The sequence below is a fragment of the Mesoplodon mirus genome (genome assembly GCF_964341445.2).
Source record: "Mesoplodon mirus genome assembly, chromosome: 4".
Taxonomy (NCBI): domain Eukaryota; kingdom Metazoa; phylum Chordata; class Mammalia; order Artiodactyla; family Ziphiidae; genus Mesoplodon; species Mesoplodon mirus.
The window spans coordinates 18,389,336-18,408,979 of record NC_138979.1 but is presented as its reverse complement, the minus strand read 5'-3'; the positions used below and the strand labels follow the sequence as shown (position 1 = coordinate 18,408,979).

The 19,644-nt window shown below is 38.3% G+C and overlaps 1 protein-coding gene across 4 annotated transcripts in view; it reads left to right on the top strand.

The window, feature by feature from the left end:
• CUL2 (cullin 2) overlaps positions 1 to 19,644 on the top strand; it is an 80,830-nt gene that overhangs the window by 27,733 nt on the left and 33,453 nt on the right. For all 4 annotated transcript variants that reach the window (XM_082620057.1, XM_082620056.1, XM_082620055.1 and 1 more), the window contains exons 4-6: positions 2,563 to 2,657; positions 8,967 to 9,072; positions 13,994 to 14,076. In XM_082620057.1, the coding sequence (XP_082476183.1) occupies positions 2,563 to 2,657; positions 8,967 to 9,072; positions 13,994 to 14,076 (284 nt within the window). The remainder of the gene's footprint in view (positions 1 to 2,562; positions 2,658 to 8,966; positions 9,073 to 13,993; positions 14,077 to 19,644) is intronic.

Below are 19,644 nucleotides of genomic sequence, written 5' to 3'. Positions count from 1 at the left end.
TTCTTGACTTTATTTATTTATTTATTTTTGGCTGCGTGGGGTCTTCATTGCTGCACACGGGCTTTCTCTAGTTGCGGCGAGCGGGGGGCTACTCTTCGTTGCGGTGCGTGGGCTTCTCATTGTGGTGGCTTCTCTTGTTGTGGAGCACGGGCTCTAGGCACGTGGGCTTCAGTATTTGTGGCACGTGGGCTCAGTAGTTGTGGCTCGCAGGCTCAGTAGTTGTGACACACGGGTTTAGTTGCTCCACGGCAAGTGGGATCTTCCCCGACCAGGACTCGAACCCGTGTCCCCTGCATTGTCAGGCGGATTCTTAACCACTGCACCACCAGGGAAGTCCTATTTCTTGACTTTTGATGATAACCATTCTGACAGGTGTGAGGTTATAGCTCATTCTGGTTTTGATTTGCAGGAAATGCTCTACTTTTTATTATATATTCCAGATACATTTTAGCATTCTAGTATGTACATTTATCAGTTTATGAAAGTGGTTTTAATACCAAGTAATTTAACTTAGTCTTAACATTTTTCATATGTTAGTTTTGAAGTTAAAGTTCTGCTGTTGTGAGCTGGTTAGCTTTGGTTATAATACACTAGATAACTGTGTTAGTCATTTATAAATTTTGCAATTTTATATTTTAGCATAGGTTGTAAGTGTGATTTTTAAAAACTTTTTATTTTGAAATAATTTTAAGCTTATAGAAAAGTTGCAAAAATAATACAAAGACTTCTCAAATACTTTTTACCTAGCTTCTTAATATTAACATCTTGCATAACAGTGGTACAATTATTAAAACCAAGAAATTAACATTGGTATAATTGTGTGATTGAAAAATTACAATTGTGAAGTAGTTTTATGAAAGTTTAGAATACTTATATAATTGTATACCATATTTTCTCTCAAGTCCAGTTACAAAAAAAGAAGTTGGCTATTATGTAGATGACAAAGTAAATTGTTAATATAGCCAACAGAACTGAAAAGTTTCACCTGTGAGAACTTTTTAAATTACTAAAGTATTGCATTATGTTGTAGATCATTTAGAACATACTGATGAGGAAAAAGAAAATAAACATCACCCATAACATACCTCCAGAATTAACCGCTGTTAATACTTTTGATATATCTATTTTTAAATATATCTTTTTTGGATACATATTAACAAAAATATAATTTGATATATGTCTTTTGCATATTTTTGTTTTGTGTAGACTTCCATTTTTTATTAGAAAATGAAGTCATGTTGTATACTTTATAATGTGCTTTTTACTTTTAATAATATTGTAGGTCTCTTTCTTTGTCATTAAATAGACTTTTGTAATTCTGGCAATGATTGTAACATTTTTCATATTGTGGAGATACTGTGATTTGTTTAAATATTCCTATATTGCTGGGCATATAGATTATTTCCAGTTCATAAAGTTGTGATTATAAACAACACTTCCATGAACACCCTTGTAGCTAAATTATTCTTGTGTTACCAAGTTTTTTTTATAGGATAAGTCCCTAGATGTGGAATTACTGGTTCATAAGTCATGAACATTTCCCTCCATATCTGTGTGTTCCGAATTAGTGGATATGGAGGCCCGGCTGTAGGGACTTGAGCATCTGCGGATTTTGGTATCCATGGTGGGATCTTGGAAACAGTCCCCACTGATGTTGGAACAACCGTAGTAAGAAATTGTTCCTAGATTTATATTCTATCCAACCAGCAGCAGTAGTTCCTAAGTGGGCCCTATTCCCCAGCATTATTAATAGTGGTTGCGATTTTTAATTTATTTACCATATATGATAGGCAAAAAAGTACTATTTATAGGCTATTCCTATCATCCTGAGACTTAATTGGTAAAACTCCAAGTTTAAAAGCATAGCTTTCATCAAGAGTTAATTGGATGAGTATTGAGGTCATGTCTTGCCTAAGGTCACACGGACGGTTGGTGGAAGAACCGAAGTAAGAGCAGCGGTGGCCTCGGGAATGTCTGTCCTGTCTAGTGGATTTTTATTGTTAGACTGGATTTCCATTAAAATTAACTGTTTAAACATCAGCCCTCAGATTTCAGTTTGATTTTCATTTTTCAAAAAATGGTAGGTTTTTATTAAATAAATATAATATAACTTATTTGGGGAATATGGAAAATGTGTCAATTTTCATAAGTAGTCTTATTCACAAAAGTGAATAATATGAGGTGATGACATAACTACAGGCTGATCAAAAGTGATGGACGTGAGGAAACACTATAGAATTACATTTTTGTTTTAATCTGATCTAATATTCTAGCCCAAAGAACAGCATCAAACCATTACATTTTGTTTTTTTATCTTAGAGAATGAAACATTTACTCTCTAGTATGGCTGCTTCACTTTCATATCTAAGATTCACATTTTTTTTCTAGCTCTTTAATTGTTACTAAAGGTAGTTTAAAATAAGAATATAATTTGTAAATGTAATATATAGTGCTTGAATTATGTCACTTATTTAAGAACATTAGTTTTTGATAAATTTCATAGCTTACAAATGAAAATGATTAGTGCTTTCTGAGGAAAAAATATTTTTCTTCTTTTTCTAGAGAGTTCTGGAGTCTGAAGAGCAAGTGCTTGTTATGTATCATAGGTACTGGGAGGAATACAGCAAGGGTGCTGACTATATGGACTGCTTGTATAGGTAAGTACACTTTTAGACTCTCGGCAGTCTAAACAGTAGTGCCTGCATTTGGTAATTGCAGGAGTTTTTTGTTTGTTTTTACTACCTGCTACCCGTGAAAATGAGCAGAACTAAAGCATTACCTGATGTATGGACTTTTCTCTGCTATGGGGAAAGGTCTGTAGTGTGGGTCACGTGGGTATTTGGGAGCCAGGCAGTGTATGGAAACTTATTCTGTGAAAACTAAAACTGTATTTGATGGCATAGCTCTGTTTCTTCAGTTGTCTGGGACTGTGTAACACACATTAAATCTTGACAGATCCGAAGTGAAACTTCAGCTTGGATGAAACTTTTAGTGAATCTAAGCTCGTGCCCCCCTCCAGCCTGCTCTTGTTTGACTCTAGGATTCAGCATTTTATGTTTCATGGAAGTACCTGGCAGTTTTCTCTTGACGTTCTCCCGCCCTCTCCTCTAGACGTGCTGAATTACCGGCAGTGTTGTGATGCCTTGTGGTTTCACATCATCCCGCCTTTCCTTGTGCTATTCTGTCTGTCTGGATTGCTTTTCTTCCTTTCCCTGAATGACTAGTTCCCATTCCCCACTCTGAACTCCCCTCCCCTTGCCTCAGTCTCCTGCTTAGATCTTTGGTGTTAACTGCCACTCATGCATGTTCCTGTGGCACCCTGGGCTGGTCCTCTCTAAGTCATTCACGTAGACGGTGGAAATAAGTACAGTACCTAGGTACACAGGCAGAGACCCATTTGTTGAAGGACAGTGGATAAATAGGGAATAGTGCTGTTAAGCACCTGGGCCTTGTGGCCTGTGATGGTTGCAGTGATAATTTTGCCCTGTGCATTGTGGCTTGGGCCACAGATGAACCCCTGCCTCAGTTTCTTGCTGGAAAAGAGGAATAGAGCTAGGTCTCAAAGCGTTTCCTGCACAGGTACATGGGGCCAAGGCATGGTCGCCTTGGTGTGTCTGTCCTTCTTTGCTTTACTGGTTCATATTCCCTTTGGTTTTTATAACAACACTGGACTTTACTAGATGTAAGCTGCCTATGTTAGAAACTGGAACTCACTTCTAAATGGCCAGTAGCTCTATTTCCTCTTAGAAGAGCAAAATATAATAAAACCAGAAACCAGCAATTGCTAACACGGGCAAGGTTTGCTGGGGCTTTGGCTTTTACAGAACATTTTTGCCATCCATTAAACATCCTGACATTTGATTTCCCCCCTCCATCCACCAAAGTGGCCTAGTCATAAATAGAACTTTAAGAATTCCTTAGCTAAACCGTGGGGGAGAGCGGGGGGTTTTAAGGATCAGAGTGAGAGCACACGCGTGTCTTTGTCACTGCTGAGAAGCTGGGGCCGCTGGTACATGGATGACAAAACAGAGTGCTTCGACTGTGTGCCGTGCAGTGGATCCCTCATTAGCTGAGATACTTCAGTAAAGATTCCAGTTGTTTTTCTGTTCTTTCTTAGTTTTCTGGGGCACCGTTCTCTTGGTTCTCCTGCACCTCTCTTTACCAAAATCAATTTGGTATTATTGAAAGTAGTACTATTAAATTGGTATTGTTGATGAGCTTTTATTAAATTTTGCAATATATATGATATATACACATATGTGTGCGTATATATAAAGCCATATGAGGTAGTTGGTTTTTTACAATGGAGGAAAACTAAGGGTCAGAGAGGTCAAGATCCCTGAGCTGGAAAAATTACAAGGGCAGAATTTAAACCCAGATCAGTCTGAATAAATCCATTTAACTTCTTCATTCTACCTAGCCTCACTCTAGGGAGTCATTGTAGTCACTTACGTAGGTTCTATTCTCATCCTTTAGCTACACTCTGCATTCTTTCTAGGATGATCTCTATTACTCCTGGTTTTAACTACAACCTGTATATTGATAACCACCAAAATAAATGTTTATTGCAGGTGGTCTAAGTTTCAGAGGAATATTCTTACCTAGATGCCTGTACCTCCGGGATGTTCCGTGGGTACATTGTACTACTGCAGATGTTCACAACTGAGCTTGTTATCTTTTACACACACGCTGCCCCAGTAATACTCATTTTGGTTAATGGTAGTCCTGGACATCCAGATGTATATGCCGGAAGTCTGTTATCCTTCACCTAGGGTTATCCTCTCTACCTGACCCCTCTTGGTCAAATCCTCCAAATGTCTCTTAAATTTATTATTTCCTTTGCAGTGCTATTATAGTATTGTAGTTCAAGCTTTTTATTGTTTCTGACCTGGACTATTATTGATAACATCCCTGTAACCAGTCTCCCAGCCTTTGATTTCTAATTTATTCTATTTAGTAAACTTCTCAAGTGCAAATTTGATCACCGTCCGAAATCATTTAGTAACTTTGCACTGTCTGTAGTAAAGACTTAGAACCCATGGCTCATGGGATTCACTTATAGAGTGTTTTGTTTGACCTCTGTGGGGTTGGCTTCATGTGACTGATTTATTTAATTATATTGGTAGACTGAGTGGTGAGATCCTTCTCATAGAGGGCACATTTGGCAGTAATTAGATAAAAACTGCTTGATAGTCTTTACTTGTTGGGTAGTAGGTTATCCAGGCTATCTCTTGTTATTAATCTTAGTCTATAAGGAAATCTGTGTGAAGAAATGTAAAGGAAAAAAATCAGTTTTATTTCAAAGCATTTTTCAGTATTATTGTTTTGAAGTAATTTCTAGCCTTTTCTTTACTCTGATTGATTTATAAGATGGATGGATATGCATTAGCATAGGTGACTTAAGGATTCCAATTTTAAAGAAAAATAATGATGCTCCTACCCCACCTTTCCTGTCGCTACATATCTGTTTAGGCCCTGCGTGCAGGCCCTTGAAGTGGGGTACTTAAAGTATTAGCTTGAGAACTAACGACTCTTGAAATCCAGTAGGTATTAGTGTGGGAACAGTTCTTATAATGGACTTTTTTTGTGTGTGTGTGTGTGTGTGGTACGCGGGCCTCTCACCGCTGCGGCCCCTCCCGCCACGGAGCACAGGCTCCGGACGCGCAGGCTCAGCGGCCATGGCCCACGGGCCCAGCCGCTCCTTGGCACGTGGGATCCTCCCGGACCGGGGCACAAACCCTCGCCCCCTGCACCGGCAGGCGGAATCCCAACCACTGCGCCACCAGGGAAGCCCATAATGGATTTTTTTTAAAGATAGATCGAAATGCCTGATTTCTTAGAGGCTTCACAGTTACCTTAGGCTATTAGTTCTTGTTAGTTAATACTGTTGTGTTACTGTTGATACTCCAGAAAAACAAAGGATACTTATCAATCACTTTGTTGCCAGAATGAATTATAAAAACATGTACTACTGCATGAGTTAGACCTGAGCAGAACAGTCAGGTATTGACTGTGTGGTAGAGTATCGACTATTTAAAGAAATTATTGAAAGCAATTTTACTTTACGATTTCCTAGAATATATATCTTTATTTAAAAACAAATGTGTGGTTAATAAATCTGATTGTAAAATACTACAGTGACTTAGAAATTAAGAATGGTGTTTGAATCAAAATGAAAAATTATGCTACTTACATTTTAAATTATATCTATAAATTATTTTAAAAGCTTCTCTATCAAGCTTAAACTGTCAAGAGTAGAAATCTGTAATGAGAAGAATATAGATAATGAAAGTTAGTTTAAAATTTATTCCATGCAGGAAAGAGAACAGTGGCTTGTCCTATCAGATATAAAACGTATAAAGCTCCACTAAAACAGTGTATTGGCTGTGGAATATACACACAGATCTCTAGTGAAGCCAGGCTTCTGCAGATCTAGCAGCTACTCTTCAGAGTCAGCAAACTCCTACGCTGAGAAGTTTACACTTACTGTATAGGAATAAGGGGGCTGCTGAATAGGGAGTTGATATCCTGAAAGCAGAATTTTTAGGTGAATTGGATATGCCAGAAATGGGAAATAGAGATCAGTCATGAGAGTGTTGCACATGATCCAAGCAGAGAGTCAACGAATGGCATTGAAAGTGAAAAGGAAAATAATGGGAGGAGGTGAGGAATAGTGTAGGAGGACAGGAGGACCAGCTGATTAAAGGAGGTAAACGGAAGGATGAGATAAGTGATGCTAATGTTTTAGGTAGGATTACTGGGATGGCCATGGTACAGTGACCAGAAAAGGAATGGTTTGGAGCAAAGGGTCTTATAGAAAGGCACATGTAATGGTGCAGATATGACTAAGTTCCCCCTGCTCAGCACTTTGCACTGTTGAAATGTTACAGTTGTTTATGTTTTGATGTCCTACCAGATGGGTAAGCTCTCTGGGCAGAGCCTACATGTTTGTTTTTCGTTTTTCTATCCTCAGTGCCTTGTGGTACCTGGCATGCAGTACGCACTTGGTCAGTACTTGCTGAATGAGAGTGGGAGACCTCGTGAGTTTTCTGGCCCAGCTCTGCCACTTAGTAGCTGATGGACCTTTGCCGAGTTCTTTAAGCTGTCTAAGCTGCAATTTTCTTACACGTAAAATGAGGATCCTAATAGTACCACATATATCCACCTCCTAGTATTCAGCCAGCTGCAATGCCTACGCCTGTCTCTGACACACGATAGGCGCTCCATAAGTGTCAGTGATTACTTTTATTTCCTGACATTCATGCTTTTGTGATCTGGCTCCAGGCTGCTTTTCCAAGTTTGTGTTCTAATGTTAGCTTTTGCCATCCGTGCTGCTGGAACGTTACCCGTTTATTCATTTCGTAATTCGGAGAAGTATTTTTCGAGGACTGCCTATCTGCCTGCCACTGTTCTGGACACCGTCTGCCAGACCTCATATTCTAGAGAGGAGGTGGATGTACAAAAACCAGTAGACAAAGAAAAGAACAGGATTATTTCACATAGTAGCAAGTGCTGTGAAGAAAACAGTTATGTATTAGAGAGTTACTTCATTGGGGGTGGGAAGTGAAGGTTAGTTTGGTTTGGGGTCAGATCAGGCCTGAGAGAGGTGTGTTTGAGCCAAGACCAGAGTGACAGAGGCCAGAGGTGAAACGCCCTACCCCAGGGAGTCTGTTTCAGGTGAAGCAGCCGTTTCTCTCCAGCTCTTGCTTCCGTCTCTCAGTCCTGTTCCCCTTTTCTCAGCTGGAAGGCGTGGTGGAAGCACGGCAGGAAATTATTAGGGTTACAGTAAGAATGGAAGGGAAAGCTAAATGACATTTTGAAGGAAATGACTTTGTAACCAGCGGACAGAAGAGACTAACGTGTCACATGGAGCACCAAGGTTGTACGCCCTGGAGTCCAGAGCTTGAAGTGAGTGCATGTGGGAGGGAACTTGCGTAAGTGGTGGTGGCCGAAGCGCTTTATTATTTTTCACCGTCTGCTAGGATTGTCAGTGGAGTTATGTAGTTGAAATTTTTGTTTTCTTTGCGTGCAGTTTCAGTTGTCTAAACATTCAGCAGACCTTTCATTTTGATTCAGTGAACGTGGGAAAGTGTGTGTTTTTAACACAGAGATTTTGTGGTTGTTGCCTAAATACTTGTATTGTCAATAGCTATTTTCACCTTGGCAGAAGCCGTCAAATGAATAGTTTTAGGTGTTGAGCATTAAAGGCCTTGTGGTGAAATCTGGGATGGTGAAAAGTGATGCTTGAATATTACACGCCTTTGTACACATTTTATTTAATCTTAGAACTCTTTACTCATCTTAGTAGTTCTTAGAGTTCATCACAGTTATTAGTCTTTCTTTATAAAGCTGTTTACCCCTAGTAGACAAAGTGATCTTGAATCTGTCAGTTTTGCCCATACTTCTTACTGTAACAATCTATTGCATTTTCTCACCTACTGATTGTGAATTTTTTGTTTGTTTGTTTAAAAATGAAAAGTTACATATTTAATGGTGATAAAATGTAGAGAACTTTCTTGACTTTGATCTTTTAACCATTTTCTGTTTAATTCTTTGCAAAGTGAACTTGGCTTATTTAACAAGAAGAATCTGGGAATGAGCAAATTAGACTGTAGAGGGTTGACCCTTGGATAGGAGCTGTTGGGCTATAAGAGTATTGGAAAGTTTTAGAACAAAACCCCTGAGTTTTTTTAAGTGAGACTGTGGTAATAGGGGTTTTTTTTTTTTGCTACTCTAGAGGTCTTACTCTTTGTCTCTTAGGACCTAGCAAAGGGAGTTGGGCTGGTAATTTTTATCTTTTTTTAAAGTTATATTTCTAATTTATATATAATTAGTTTCTTTTGGATGTATTACTGAACTATTTTACAGTTGATTATAACCCTAAAATTATTGCTCTAAAGTTGCACGTTACTTGTTTTCCTACTGAATTTGACATAGTGTCTATTGATATTACATTTGTTTTTCAGGTATCTCAACACCCAGTTTATTAAAAAGAATAAATTGACAGAAGCTGACCTTCAGTATGGTTATGGTGGTGTAGATATGAATGAACCACTTATGGAAATAGGAGAGGTAGGACATTCTTTAAGTGACTGGCGAACATAAGAGTGTTTTTATATACTGAGGAAATTTGATTCACTGTCCTTTTCTTAAGGACACTGAGTGGACTATCTCAAAATTGTCAAGATTTAAAACATCCTAGGGAATAATTCCCTGGCAGTCCAGTGGTTAAGACTCTGTGCTTCCAATGCAGGGGGCGTGGGTTCGATCCCTTGTCGGGGAACTAAGTTCCTGAAAGCTGCGTGACCAAAGGGGAAAAAAAAAAATCCTGAATGTTAAGTAAATGAAATACTGTCATGATTTCCTAAGAATCTTCAGATAGATGAGAAGAACAGAAAAGATGTGATGAGTATTATTTTAATAGTTAAATTAATGATGGATGAATGACAGAAGGTTAATAGTTCTGCTGTATGAAAAATCTCATAAAAAGTATTTAGAAAATGTTGAGACTCTTATGGTTGAAAAGTGTGAAGGACATGGACTTAAAAGAGAACCTAAAAGAGAGGAAATAGAAATTTGTGGATGCGACAAATTTATTTTAACTTTAAAAAGTAATTAAAGAAATTCAGAGTAAAACAGTAAAGTGTGCAGTTCAACCAATTCACTCAAATTTTTGAGGTACAGTTCAGATTTAAATGTGGAAAATTATAATAATATATAAGACATATCCTGACTATGCAAGAAATACTCTAGTGCAGTGTTTTTTAAATTTTATTTATTTGTTTGTTTGTTTATTTATTTATGGCTGTGTTGGGTCTTCGTTTCTGTGCGAGGGCTTTCTCTAGTTGTGGCAAGTGGGGCCCACTCTTCATCACGGTGCGCGGGCCTCTCACTATCGTGGCCTCTCTTGTTGCGGAGCACAGGCTCCAGACGCGCAGGCTCAGTAGTTGTGGCTCACGGGCCTAGTTGCTCCGCGGCATGTGGGATCTTCACAGACCAGGGCTCGAACCCGTGTCCCCTGCATTAGCAGGCAGATTCTCAACCACTGTGCCACCAGGGAAGCCCTAGTGCAGTGTTTTTTTATTCATGTCGTACATATTTATCGAGTAGCCAGACATTGGGGATACAATGGTGAACAGATCGAAGGTCCGCTCTCCTCATGGGGAAGCAGATGCCAACAAAGTAAAGAAATTAATGTTAAATTTTGATGGGTGTCAGTGAAGGAAATAAACAACTAAGATGCAGCATTAGTAGAAATTTAAATTAGAATAACCCCTTTAGAAAGAAATTAATCAGTGTCTTTCAGTAGACTTTAAAATGTTCAATACCTGTTGACCAGGTAATCCCATGTCTGGTAATTTGTACTGCAAAACTAATACGGAAAAAAAGGTTTAAACGTTTAAAAGTATTCCTTGCAGTCATTAATAAGGGTGACTAATGGGCTAACAGTCTAAATTTCCAATATCCAATAAAAATCACACATAGAAGACTATATACAATATGGTTTTGTTATAAAAGTAGGCAAAGGGATAAATTAGTAGAAAACAGTTCATAGAAACATTAACAAAGGGGAAAATGGATTTTGAAAACATTTGGACACGACATTATATGTTTAATAGGAATAAAGCTGTAGAGGGGAAAGGATGTAGAGAAACAGATCAGTGGGAAATATCAGAATCTTAATAGCAGTTGTTTTAGTTTGTAGGATTATAAGTGAATGTTTTATTTTATAATCGTTCCTTATCACTAACACCATCATGCCCACTCCTCTTCCCAGAGGAAATCACTATAAACAATTAGATTTATATATTTTCTGAATTTTACCTGCGCTTTTACATATAAATATATATATATATACACACACATAATAGTTTTGACATCAGAGCATATATAAAATTCTGCAACTTGTATTAATTGCCTTTTTAAAAAGTAGGGATATCAAATAATTATTAATTATTTATTAAACTATTCCCCTTAGTTTTCATTTTTTTGTTGTCACAAATAATACTGTGTGAACATCATTGTTCATTTGTTCACTTATTAAATATTTTTTGAATCCCTCTGTGTGCTAGACACTGTACTATATGCTGGGAATATGGTAATGAGTAAAGTAAACAGAAATCTTACAATCATGGAGTTACATTTGTGTATATATCTGCTTGTACATGAGCAGAAATTTTCATGGAGTGAGTACCAGGAAGTGGATTTTCTGGGTCAAAGCACAGCCTGAACTTTGATAGCCCTGCCACCTTGCCTTTCAAAGGCTTTACCAGTTTGCCCTCCTACTACAGCTATAAGATCCCATTTTCTTATGTATTATCTTCTTTGTGCTAATTAAAAAGAAAAAGAAGGCAAAACCTGAAGAATGTTCCTTGTGGGAAAACAGATGCTTTTACTTATTTTTATAAAATTACCAGTAGATCAGAAAAAAGTTATCCCAGGCAAACAGTAGAGAGGCTAAAAACAGAATCATAACTGTGTGGATGCAGCTACGTTGGAAACAGGAGAAATCAATTTTTTTTTTTTAGGAGCAATCAGGTTTTTTTTTTTTTTTTTTTTTTTTTTGCTGTACGCGGGCCTCTCACTGTTGTGGCCTCTCCCGTTGCGGAGCACAGGCTCCAGACGCGCAGGCTCAGCGGCCATAGCTCACGGGCCCAGCCGCTCCGCGGCATGTGGGATCCTCCTGGACCGGGGCACGAACCCGTGTCCCCTGCATCGGCAGGCGGACTCTCAACCACTGCGCCACCAGGGAAGCCCAGCAATCAGTTTTTGATACTGGAATAACTTGTACTCTGTATGAGAAAAATATATTGGAGTTTAAAGGCTTTCATGTGAAGGCAAAACTTGGAAACTTTGGAAGGCAGCATAGGAGCACACATATCTCCTCAAGGTTGACCTTAGGGAGCGAAAGAGTTCTTAAAAGACACAAGAATGCAAACAATAACGGAAAAGATTGATAAATTTGAGCACATTAAAATAGAATATATTTTTACTTAAAAAATGCTGTAAAGAAATTCAAAAGTCAAGTCACAAACTGTGACAAAGTGCGATATGTTAAACTGTCAAGGGATTAATTTCCATGATATATAAAGAACTACGAGGTTGCATTGAGAACAAGACAAACATTAATGGAATAATGGACAAAAGAGATGAATGGACTGTTTACAGAGAAAAAGAAAAACTGAAATGCACAAAAATCATAAAAAGATGCCCAGGGCTTCCCTGGTGGCGCAGTGGTTGAGAGTCCGCCTGCCGATGCGGGGAACGAGGGTTCGTGCCCCGGTCTGGGAGGATCCCACATGCCGCGGAGCGGCTGGGTCCGTGAGCCATGGCCGCTGAGCCTGCGCGTCCCGAGCCGGTGCTCCGCAACGGGAGAGGCCACAACAGTGAGAGGCCCACGTACCACAAAAAAAAAAAAAAAAAAAAAAAAATCATAAAAAGATGCCCAGCCTTATTCAGGAAATTGCCAGTTAAAACCTGAAGGAGGTCCATTTTATGTCCATCACATTGGCAAAGTCTGACCGGAGCCTGGCAATAGCAGTTGTTGTCAGGATGTTGGCTTCAAGTGTAAAATGGAAAACCAGTTGGCTTTGTTTAGTAAAGCTGCACGCATGCCTGCTCCTGTCGGCCAGTGTCTCCACTTGTAGGTGTGTGTCAGGGAACCGCTTGCTTATGACCACCAGAAGGTGAATGCAGGAACAGCCGCAGTTTCTCAGTGGCAAAAGCTGGGATCACAAACAGTGTCATCAGCAGTAGAAAGTAAAAGTTGATCATAGTGTCTTCATACAAGAGGATACTATATAGCAGTGCCAGTGATTGAACTATAAACTCTTTATCAATTTGGTTGGATTTCAATAACAAAGTTACAGTTAAAAAATTATACATAAAGGGCCTCCCTGGTGGCGCAGTGGTTGAGAGTCCGCCTGCCGATGCAGGGGATGCGGGTTCGTGCCCCGGTCTGGGAGGATCCCATGTGCCGCGGAGCGGCTGGGCCCGTGAGCCATGGCCGCTGGGCCTGCGCGTCCGGAGCCTGTGCTCCGCAACGGGAGAGGCCACAACAGTGAGAGGCCCGCATACCGCAAAAAGAAAAAAAAAAAAAAAAAAAAAAATTATACATAAGGAATAAGATTAAAAAATAACTAAAATTAAAAAATAACAACAAACAAAACAAAACAAAGCAAAAATCATACATGGAAGAGCATACAATGTGATTTTGTTATCAAGGTCAGAAACAGTCAACTTCAGGACTTCCCTGGTGGTCCAGTGGTTAGGACTCCGCACTTCCATTGCAGGGGGCACAGGTTTGATAACTTGGTCGGGGAACTAAGATCCCACATGCCACGTGGTGCGGCCAAAAAAAAAGAAATAGTCAACTTCAAAAATATCATATGGGGATAGTTACACACTTGGTAGAGCTGTAAGGAAGGGAATGATTTAACACAAAACACAGGATAGTGATAATCTCTGAGGGGAAAGAAAGGAGGAGGACATTTGGGGCAACAGTAATGGTGAAGTCGTATTTCTTAAATTGGGTGTTGAATACAGGTATGTTTATTTTATTTTTCTTTAAATTGACTTATTCTTTTATGTTTGTATGAGAGGTGTTATAATTTCAAAAACCAGCCAACAGCCAAATCACATTATTTTATTTAACATAACTCCTTTGTTTCCATTATAGTTTTGGTGTCTATAGCCCTTCCCGAATATTGGGCATTTAACAATCAATAAATTAAGGTTTTATAAAAATCAGTTATTTCTGTAAGATTTTCAATTAATGATAAAAGCTTAATTCTGTTCTTTGTACAAGTCTGATATGATTGTCATTTTAAATTAGAGATTTATTTTCCTTATATTCAATTTTTATTTGAATTTTGAAGTATAGTTATAAATACTTCATTTGATGGGTGTTTTTACTTTTAAAAGAAGTCTTGAACAAATGTTTAAATCAAATACTAAGTAATTCAGCCTTGATGATATTCATTTTTCCTGGCAGCTAGCATTGGATATGTGGAGGAAATTGATGGTTGAACCACTTCAGACCATCCTCATCCGAATGCTCCTCCGAGAAATCAAAAAGTGAGTACTGACATTGATCTTCTTGAGTCAGTTCTAATTTGCTGTTTGAAATGGTCTAAAATAGTGAACAGTTGCATGGCTGTCAACTGCACATAGGCCTCATTTTACTGTAACAAGCCTCATTTTCCATTCTAATGCCAATATTTTAAAATCGTTTTATAATCTTTTGGTTTTGGGGGACAGATTTCACTATGACCTAATATGCTTAGTAAATAAGTCCCTGAAGGAAATGACTTGTTTTGTAATTCTGAAACGTCTTGGATCTTGTAGGCAGTGCTGAGTTGTTTGAACATATTCTCAGCTGAAACCCTGATGACAATAACCTACTCAGGAAAACAGATTATTCCAGTTGTTGGTCACCTTAATAATCAGTTAACTTGTGAGGTAAATTTATGAGAAAAGGGCTTCCCACTGTCCTCATGGCCCAGAGTGGTTGACTCTTTACCTGACTGCTGTGTGAATAAGGTTTGGCACCAAGTAAGTTATCCTGTGGAGTCCAGAGTAGAACATTCTTGGTCAGCTCTGGCCTAGAAGGTTCTTACTCGACCTCAGCTCTGGGGAATCAGAAACTGAAATCGCTCACACAGATAAATTTTAGGTGACGGAACTACTGTGAAAGGAATCCTGTAGACCAGTGAATTGCTGTGTGATAATGGCCACTCCCTCTGAAACTGCTTTCATTAAGAAGACCCAAATATGGAGTTTTTTATGTGAGGAAAAAAAGCAGAGCGTTGTTCTTACTATGGGGCTCCTAGTAAGAAATAAGAGGCTAAGAAAAAAAGCCACAAAAGGAGAGACTATTTTAATATTTAATGTTAACACCAAATAGAAAATACATGGTAGGAGTTAGTAACTTGGTTTTTAAAAATTGTCACTCACGCTTTTCATGATTCTACTGTTTCCAAAGGTGATGAGAGAGAGGAAAGGCAGTAGTGAAGCAGTAGGGTGGAACAGTTTTCTTCCTTCCTCTTTCTCCACTGAACTATGACTGACTAAAGAACATTTCCAGCGAGAGTTACAGGCTCTAGTATAATTTCCTTTGCTAAGAAATATTAGCTTTCTTCTTGACTTGGAATTCAGCTATTTTACATGAAAAGTATAATGAAAATATTGTTATAATTTTCTAAATGCACTTTTAATGAAATGTCTCTTTTAATATAATTTTGATCCAACCTAGTAAATTTTCCTTAAGTGTGATTGTTAGCTTGTTAAAAATGAATTTTATGAAAAATTAAAGAAAATATAACTGAGAAAAATAATACAACAGTAGGATACTAATTCTGGAAAAGACATAGGGACTATATGTTTAGAGACATTAGGGCAACTTGTTTTGGTTTTGTTGTTAAAATCAGTTTCCATTAAAGTATTATTCAACATGCTTTACTAATATCTCATTTATTTTTTATGTCTACTCTATGAGGTAGGTATTATCTTACATTTTACAGCTAAGGGTACTAAGGCTTAATAATAATAATAAAATATGGAAACTGTGTACCAAGCAGTGATCTAAAAACTTTACGTATGAATCCCATTTAATCGTCACCCTAGGTGATTGGTACAATTTACCATTTTACATTTGTGTTGCTCTATTCAGCTCCCATCTTCTTAATTCCAGAGATTCAAATCTGGAATTTTTAACTCTAAGTCCATTATGCCTGTCATTTCAATCTACAGAATGTTTCTTCCACTCCTAGCTCCAGTACTTTAGCTTAATGATGAATATATTTTGGTTTTATAATGCTTTGAGTATTCTAGTGTTTTCACACGTATTTTCTTTATTTGATCCCAAGGAGGCCAGGCAGGTTTTATTTATAAGTAAGCAAATTGAACTTCAATAAGGAAAAATGACTTACTGAACTTGATGTAGGTAGGAAAGAGGCTCCATGTGTTTAAGTTTCCAATTTGGGTCTTTCTGCTACATTGCTTTAACATCTATTTACCCCTTGTCATGTGAGATATCATGGACAGATAGGGTGACAATAAAGCATGATGAGAGAGTGGTAAATTGCCCAGAGCACTGGGAAAAGTAGATTGAAAAAGGTGAGATGGAGTGGAGAGGATTATACAGTGAAAAGATTTCAGAGCAAGGACAAATGACATGCCAGCAATCCCTAACAGATAGATGTGGTTTTATTCCTGCCTAGATAGGTCTCCCTTAGTGCTAACATTATTTAATGTAGTCTGAGAGGTTAATTTTTTTTTTTTTTTTTTTTTTGCTGTACGCGGGCCTCTCACTGTTGTGGCCTCTCCCGTTGCGGAGCACAGGCTCCGGACGCACAGGCTCAGCGGCCATGGCTCACGGGCCCAGCCGCTCTGCGGCATATGGGATCCTCCCAGACCGGGGCACGAACCCGTATCCCCTGCATCGGCAGGCGGACTCTCAACCACTGCGCCACCAGGGAGGCCCTGAGAGGTTAATTTTTATCATAATAATCAAGAGTTGCTAAAAGAAAAGACATGTGTCTTTCCTAGTTCTTAAATACATTTAGTACTTGGTACACTGTTTACCCTTGGACGTCAACATTTTTTAGATACTGCTGCTTTAAAACTGTTCCCAGGATTTTACGTTTGTTTTAGCCCTGTGATTCTTAAGCACTTGTCCTTTAGCTAAAATGCTTGCTTCCACCACTCAGGTGCTTATCTGATACTAATGATACAGCTCTTTTCCTACAACTTGGGTTAGATAATCCCTACCTCAGTTAATTGTTCTTTATTTTACCCAAGTAATATACTTTCTCCATCTTTTCACTGTGTGCTCTTAGCTTCATCAGTAGATGAATTAATTTGGTTAGCACCTTTAGGAAAAGAGTAGTTCCTAATGTAACTTTGGTTGTGCAGAGGTATATTTTATGCTGCACCATCACCTACATCTCTAGGAGTTTTTGTATAGAATCACACATAGAACTGTCCTTCCTTTTCTTATTGTAAGAGAAATATACAGATCATAAAAATTCCCCAACTCACAGGTAGTGTGTTGATCTTCTTGGAAGATTTCAGAAAGTTGAGGGCCATCTCAGCCTTGAAAGAGGTAAAGTTATCTGTCAAGTTAATGGAGGACTTGTGAAATCAAAATGTTCTGCTAAGTGAAAATTCTTACTAGGCATGAATGCTGAAATGCTCAGTAAACTGTAATACAATTTCATGACTTTTGAAAAAAGTTGTAATTGGGTGGAGTGGGGTTTCTGTAGATCAGAAAAGATGGTCTAAAAAGATGGTCTAAAAAGGCCACAGGCAGGAAAACAAGACAGCAACATAAAGTGACATAAAAGGCTAAACGACCATGTATCCTCTACTTTTAAGGTACAGACTAGATCCAGGCTCTTTTTTTGATTAATTGTATTTTATAAAGTTGGCTTCTTTTGAGGTATGTAAACGCTACAGGAATAATCCCAGCTTCATGCATTTTAGAGAAACTGTTTCAGTGAAGTACTAGATTTAAAAGTGGAATGTAGGTTGCAGAAATTTTTTGTTTGCTTAAGAGAGTCAATGAGACAATTGTTAGTTTAATTTTTTCATGGTATCATGAAATCTGTACACATAAAATTTAATTGATAATCCAAAAGTAAAAGTGCTCCTCCTATATAAGGAAGAAAGAAACAAGTGATGTAATCATAGGCTGTGTGTCTGCATGTTTTTCACAGTGTCTGCTTCACTAAGGAAAGATAAAAGTAATTCTATTCATATAATAACTTGTCTTTTATAATAAAATAGTAGAATTGCCAATTGGGACTTTAAGTGTAGTAACAACCTAACATTGTTTTTAATTTTAATAAATAAAATGCTGTAACTTTGTGGATCTAAATGTTACAATGTAAGAATATGAAATTAGAAGAAAGTAGATACATTTTTAAATGCAGGTAAAAGGAATTGCTTAGATGCTTAAAGATACTGTTGAAAACACAGACTTTTTAATGCTAAATGGATTCAGAATTGCTTTCCTTTTTTCCAGTAGCTCCGCTTTCTAGTGTCAAGTAGTCTTTGAACAAAAATAGAAAGTTTAATTTTTTAATTTTAAAAAATTTTTTAAAAATATATTTTATTTATTTATTTTTGGCTACATTGGGTCTTAGTTGCTGTGCGCAGGCTTTCTCTCTAGTTGCGGCGAATGGGGTCTACTCTTCGTTGCGGTGGGCAGACTTCTCATTGCAGTGGCTTCTCTTATTGCGGAGCACAGGCTCTAGGCGTGCGGGCTTCAGTAGTTGTGGTGCCTGGGCTCAGTAGTGGCGCACGGGCTTAGTTGCTCCGTGGCCTGTGGGATTTTCCCAGACCAGGGCTCGAACCCATGTCCCCTGCATTGGCAGGTGGATTCTTAACCACTGTGCCACCAGGGAAACCCCAAAATAAAAACTTTAAATAAAATTTTTTCTTCCCCTTTGAATTAGGAACAATCTATAACATAGGCTGCTGTGGCTGATTTGTGTTTTCTCTGACATGTTCATATATTTGTTATTCTATTTCTTAACTGTTAAGAAATTATAGATTTCATTGAGGAAAAATATCTTGGATAAAAATAAAATTTAATGTAGTAGTTTTTATTGTTTTTTATCTCAGTTTCTGAGAGATGTTTTAAATTTCCCAGCTCATTTTAGATTTATGGATTTTCATCCGTGCAGTTGTTAGTTTTTGTTTTATGAATTTTGAAGCTCTGTTGTTAGTTGAATAAATATCAGGATTATTCTGTTCATGGTTAATTGTTTTTATTGTTATGTAGTAACTTTTTCTATCTTGTGCTCTTTTTCCATATTCTGTCACATATTAATATTGTTATAACAGTTTTCTTTTGGACTTTCGGGGATTTTGCTGTGTGTGTGTATCATTTTAGTGTAAAATTAAATATAGATACAGGAGGCCATACAACACAAATGTACAGCTTAATGAATTATTATAAGGTGAATGTGCTTGTTACTGCCACCCAGGTTAAGGACTAGAACCATGCCAGCCTCCCCTGAGACCCTGTGTGTGTCCCACCCCTCCTTTTCTCCCATAGTAACCACTACCCAACTTTTGAGGCAATCACTTTCTTCTATTTCCTTATGGTTTTTCCACCCATGTGTGCATTCCTAGACTCTGTAGTTTAGTCTTGTCTATCCTAAAAAAACCTGCTCCAGACTGCACCCAGACTGCGCCCAGACTGCGCCAGACTGAGCCCAGACTGAGCTAGACTGTGCCCAGACTGCACCCAGACTGTGCCAGACTGCACCCTGATAGCTCCCAGACTGCACCCAGACTGCCCCCAAACTGCGTCAAACTGCCCCCAGACTGCACCAGACTGCCCCCAGACTGCACAAGACTGCCCCCAGACTGCGCCAGACTGCCCCCAGACTTTTAATCTAATACATCTTTTAAATCTTTTAATCAATAGGTTTCTCCTCCATCCTTTTTTTTTTTTTTTTTTTTTTTTAAACTTGTAACTTATTTGTTCCTGAATCCTGGCCATTTGATCTTTAGACTTTACCACCGTCTGGATTTTGCGGATTGCATGCATGAGGCCCATTTATACGTGTTTCTTTGTCCTCTGTTTCCTATAAATTGGCAGTTCAGTGTTTTACTCAGACTCAGGTTGGTTCT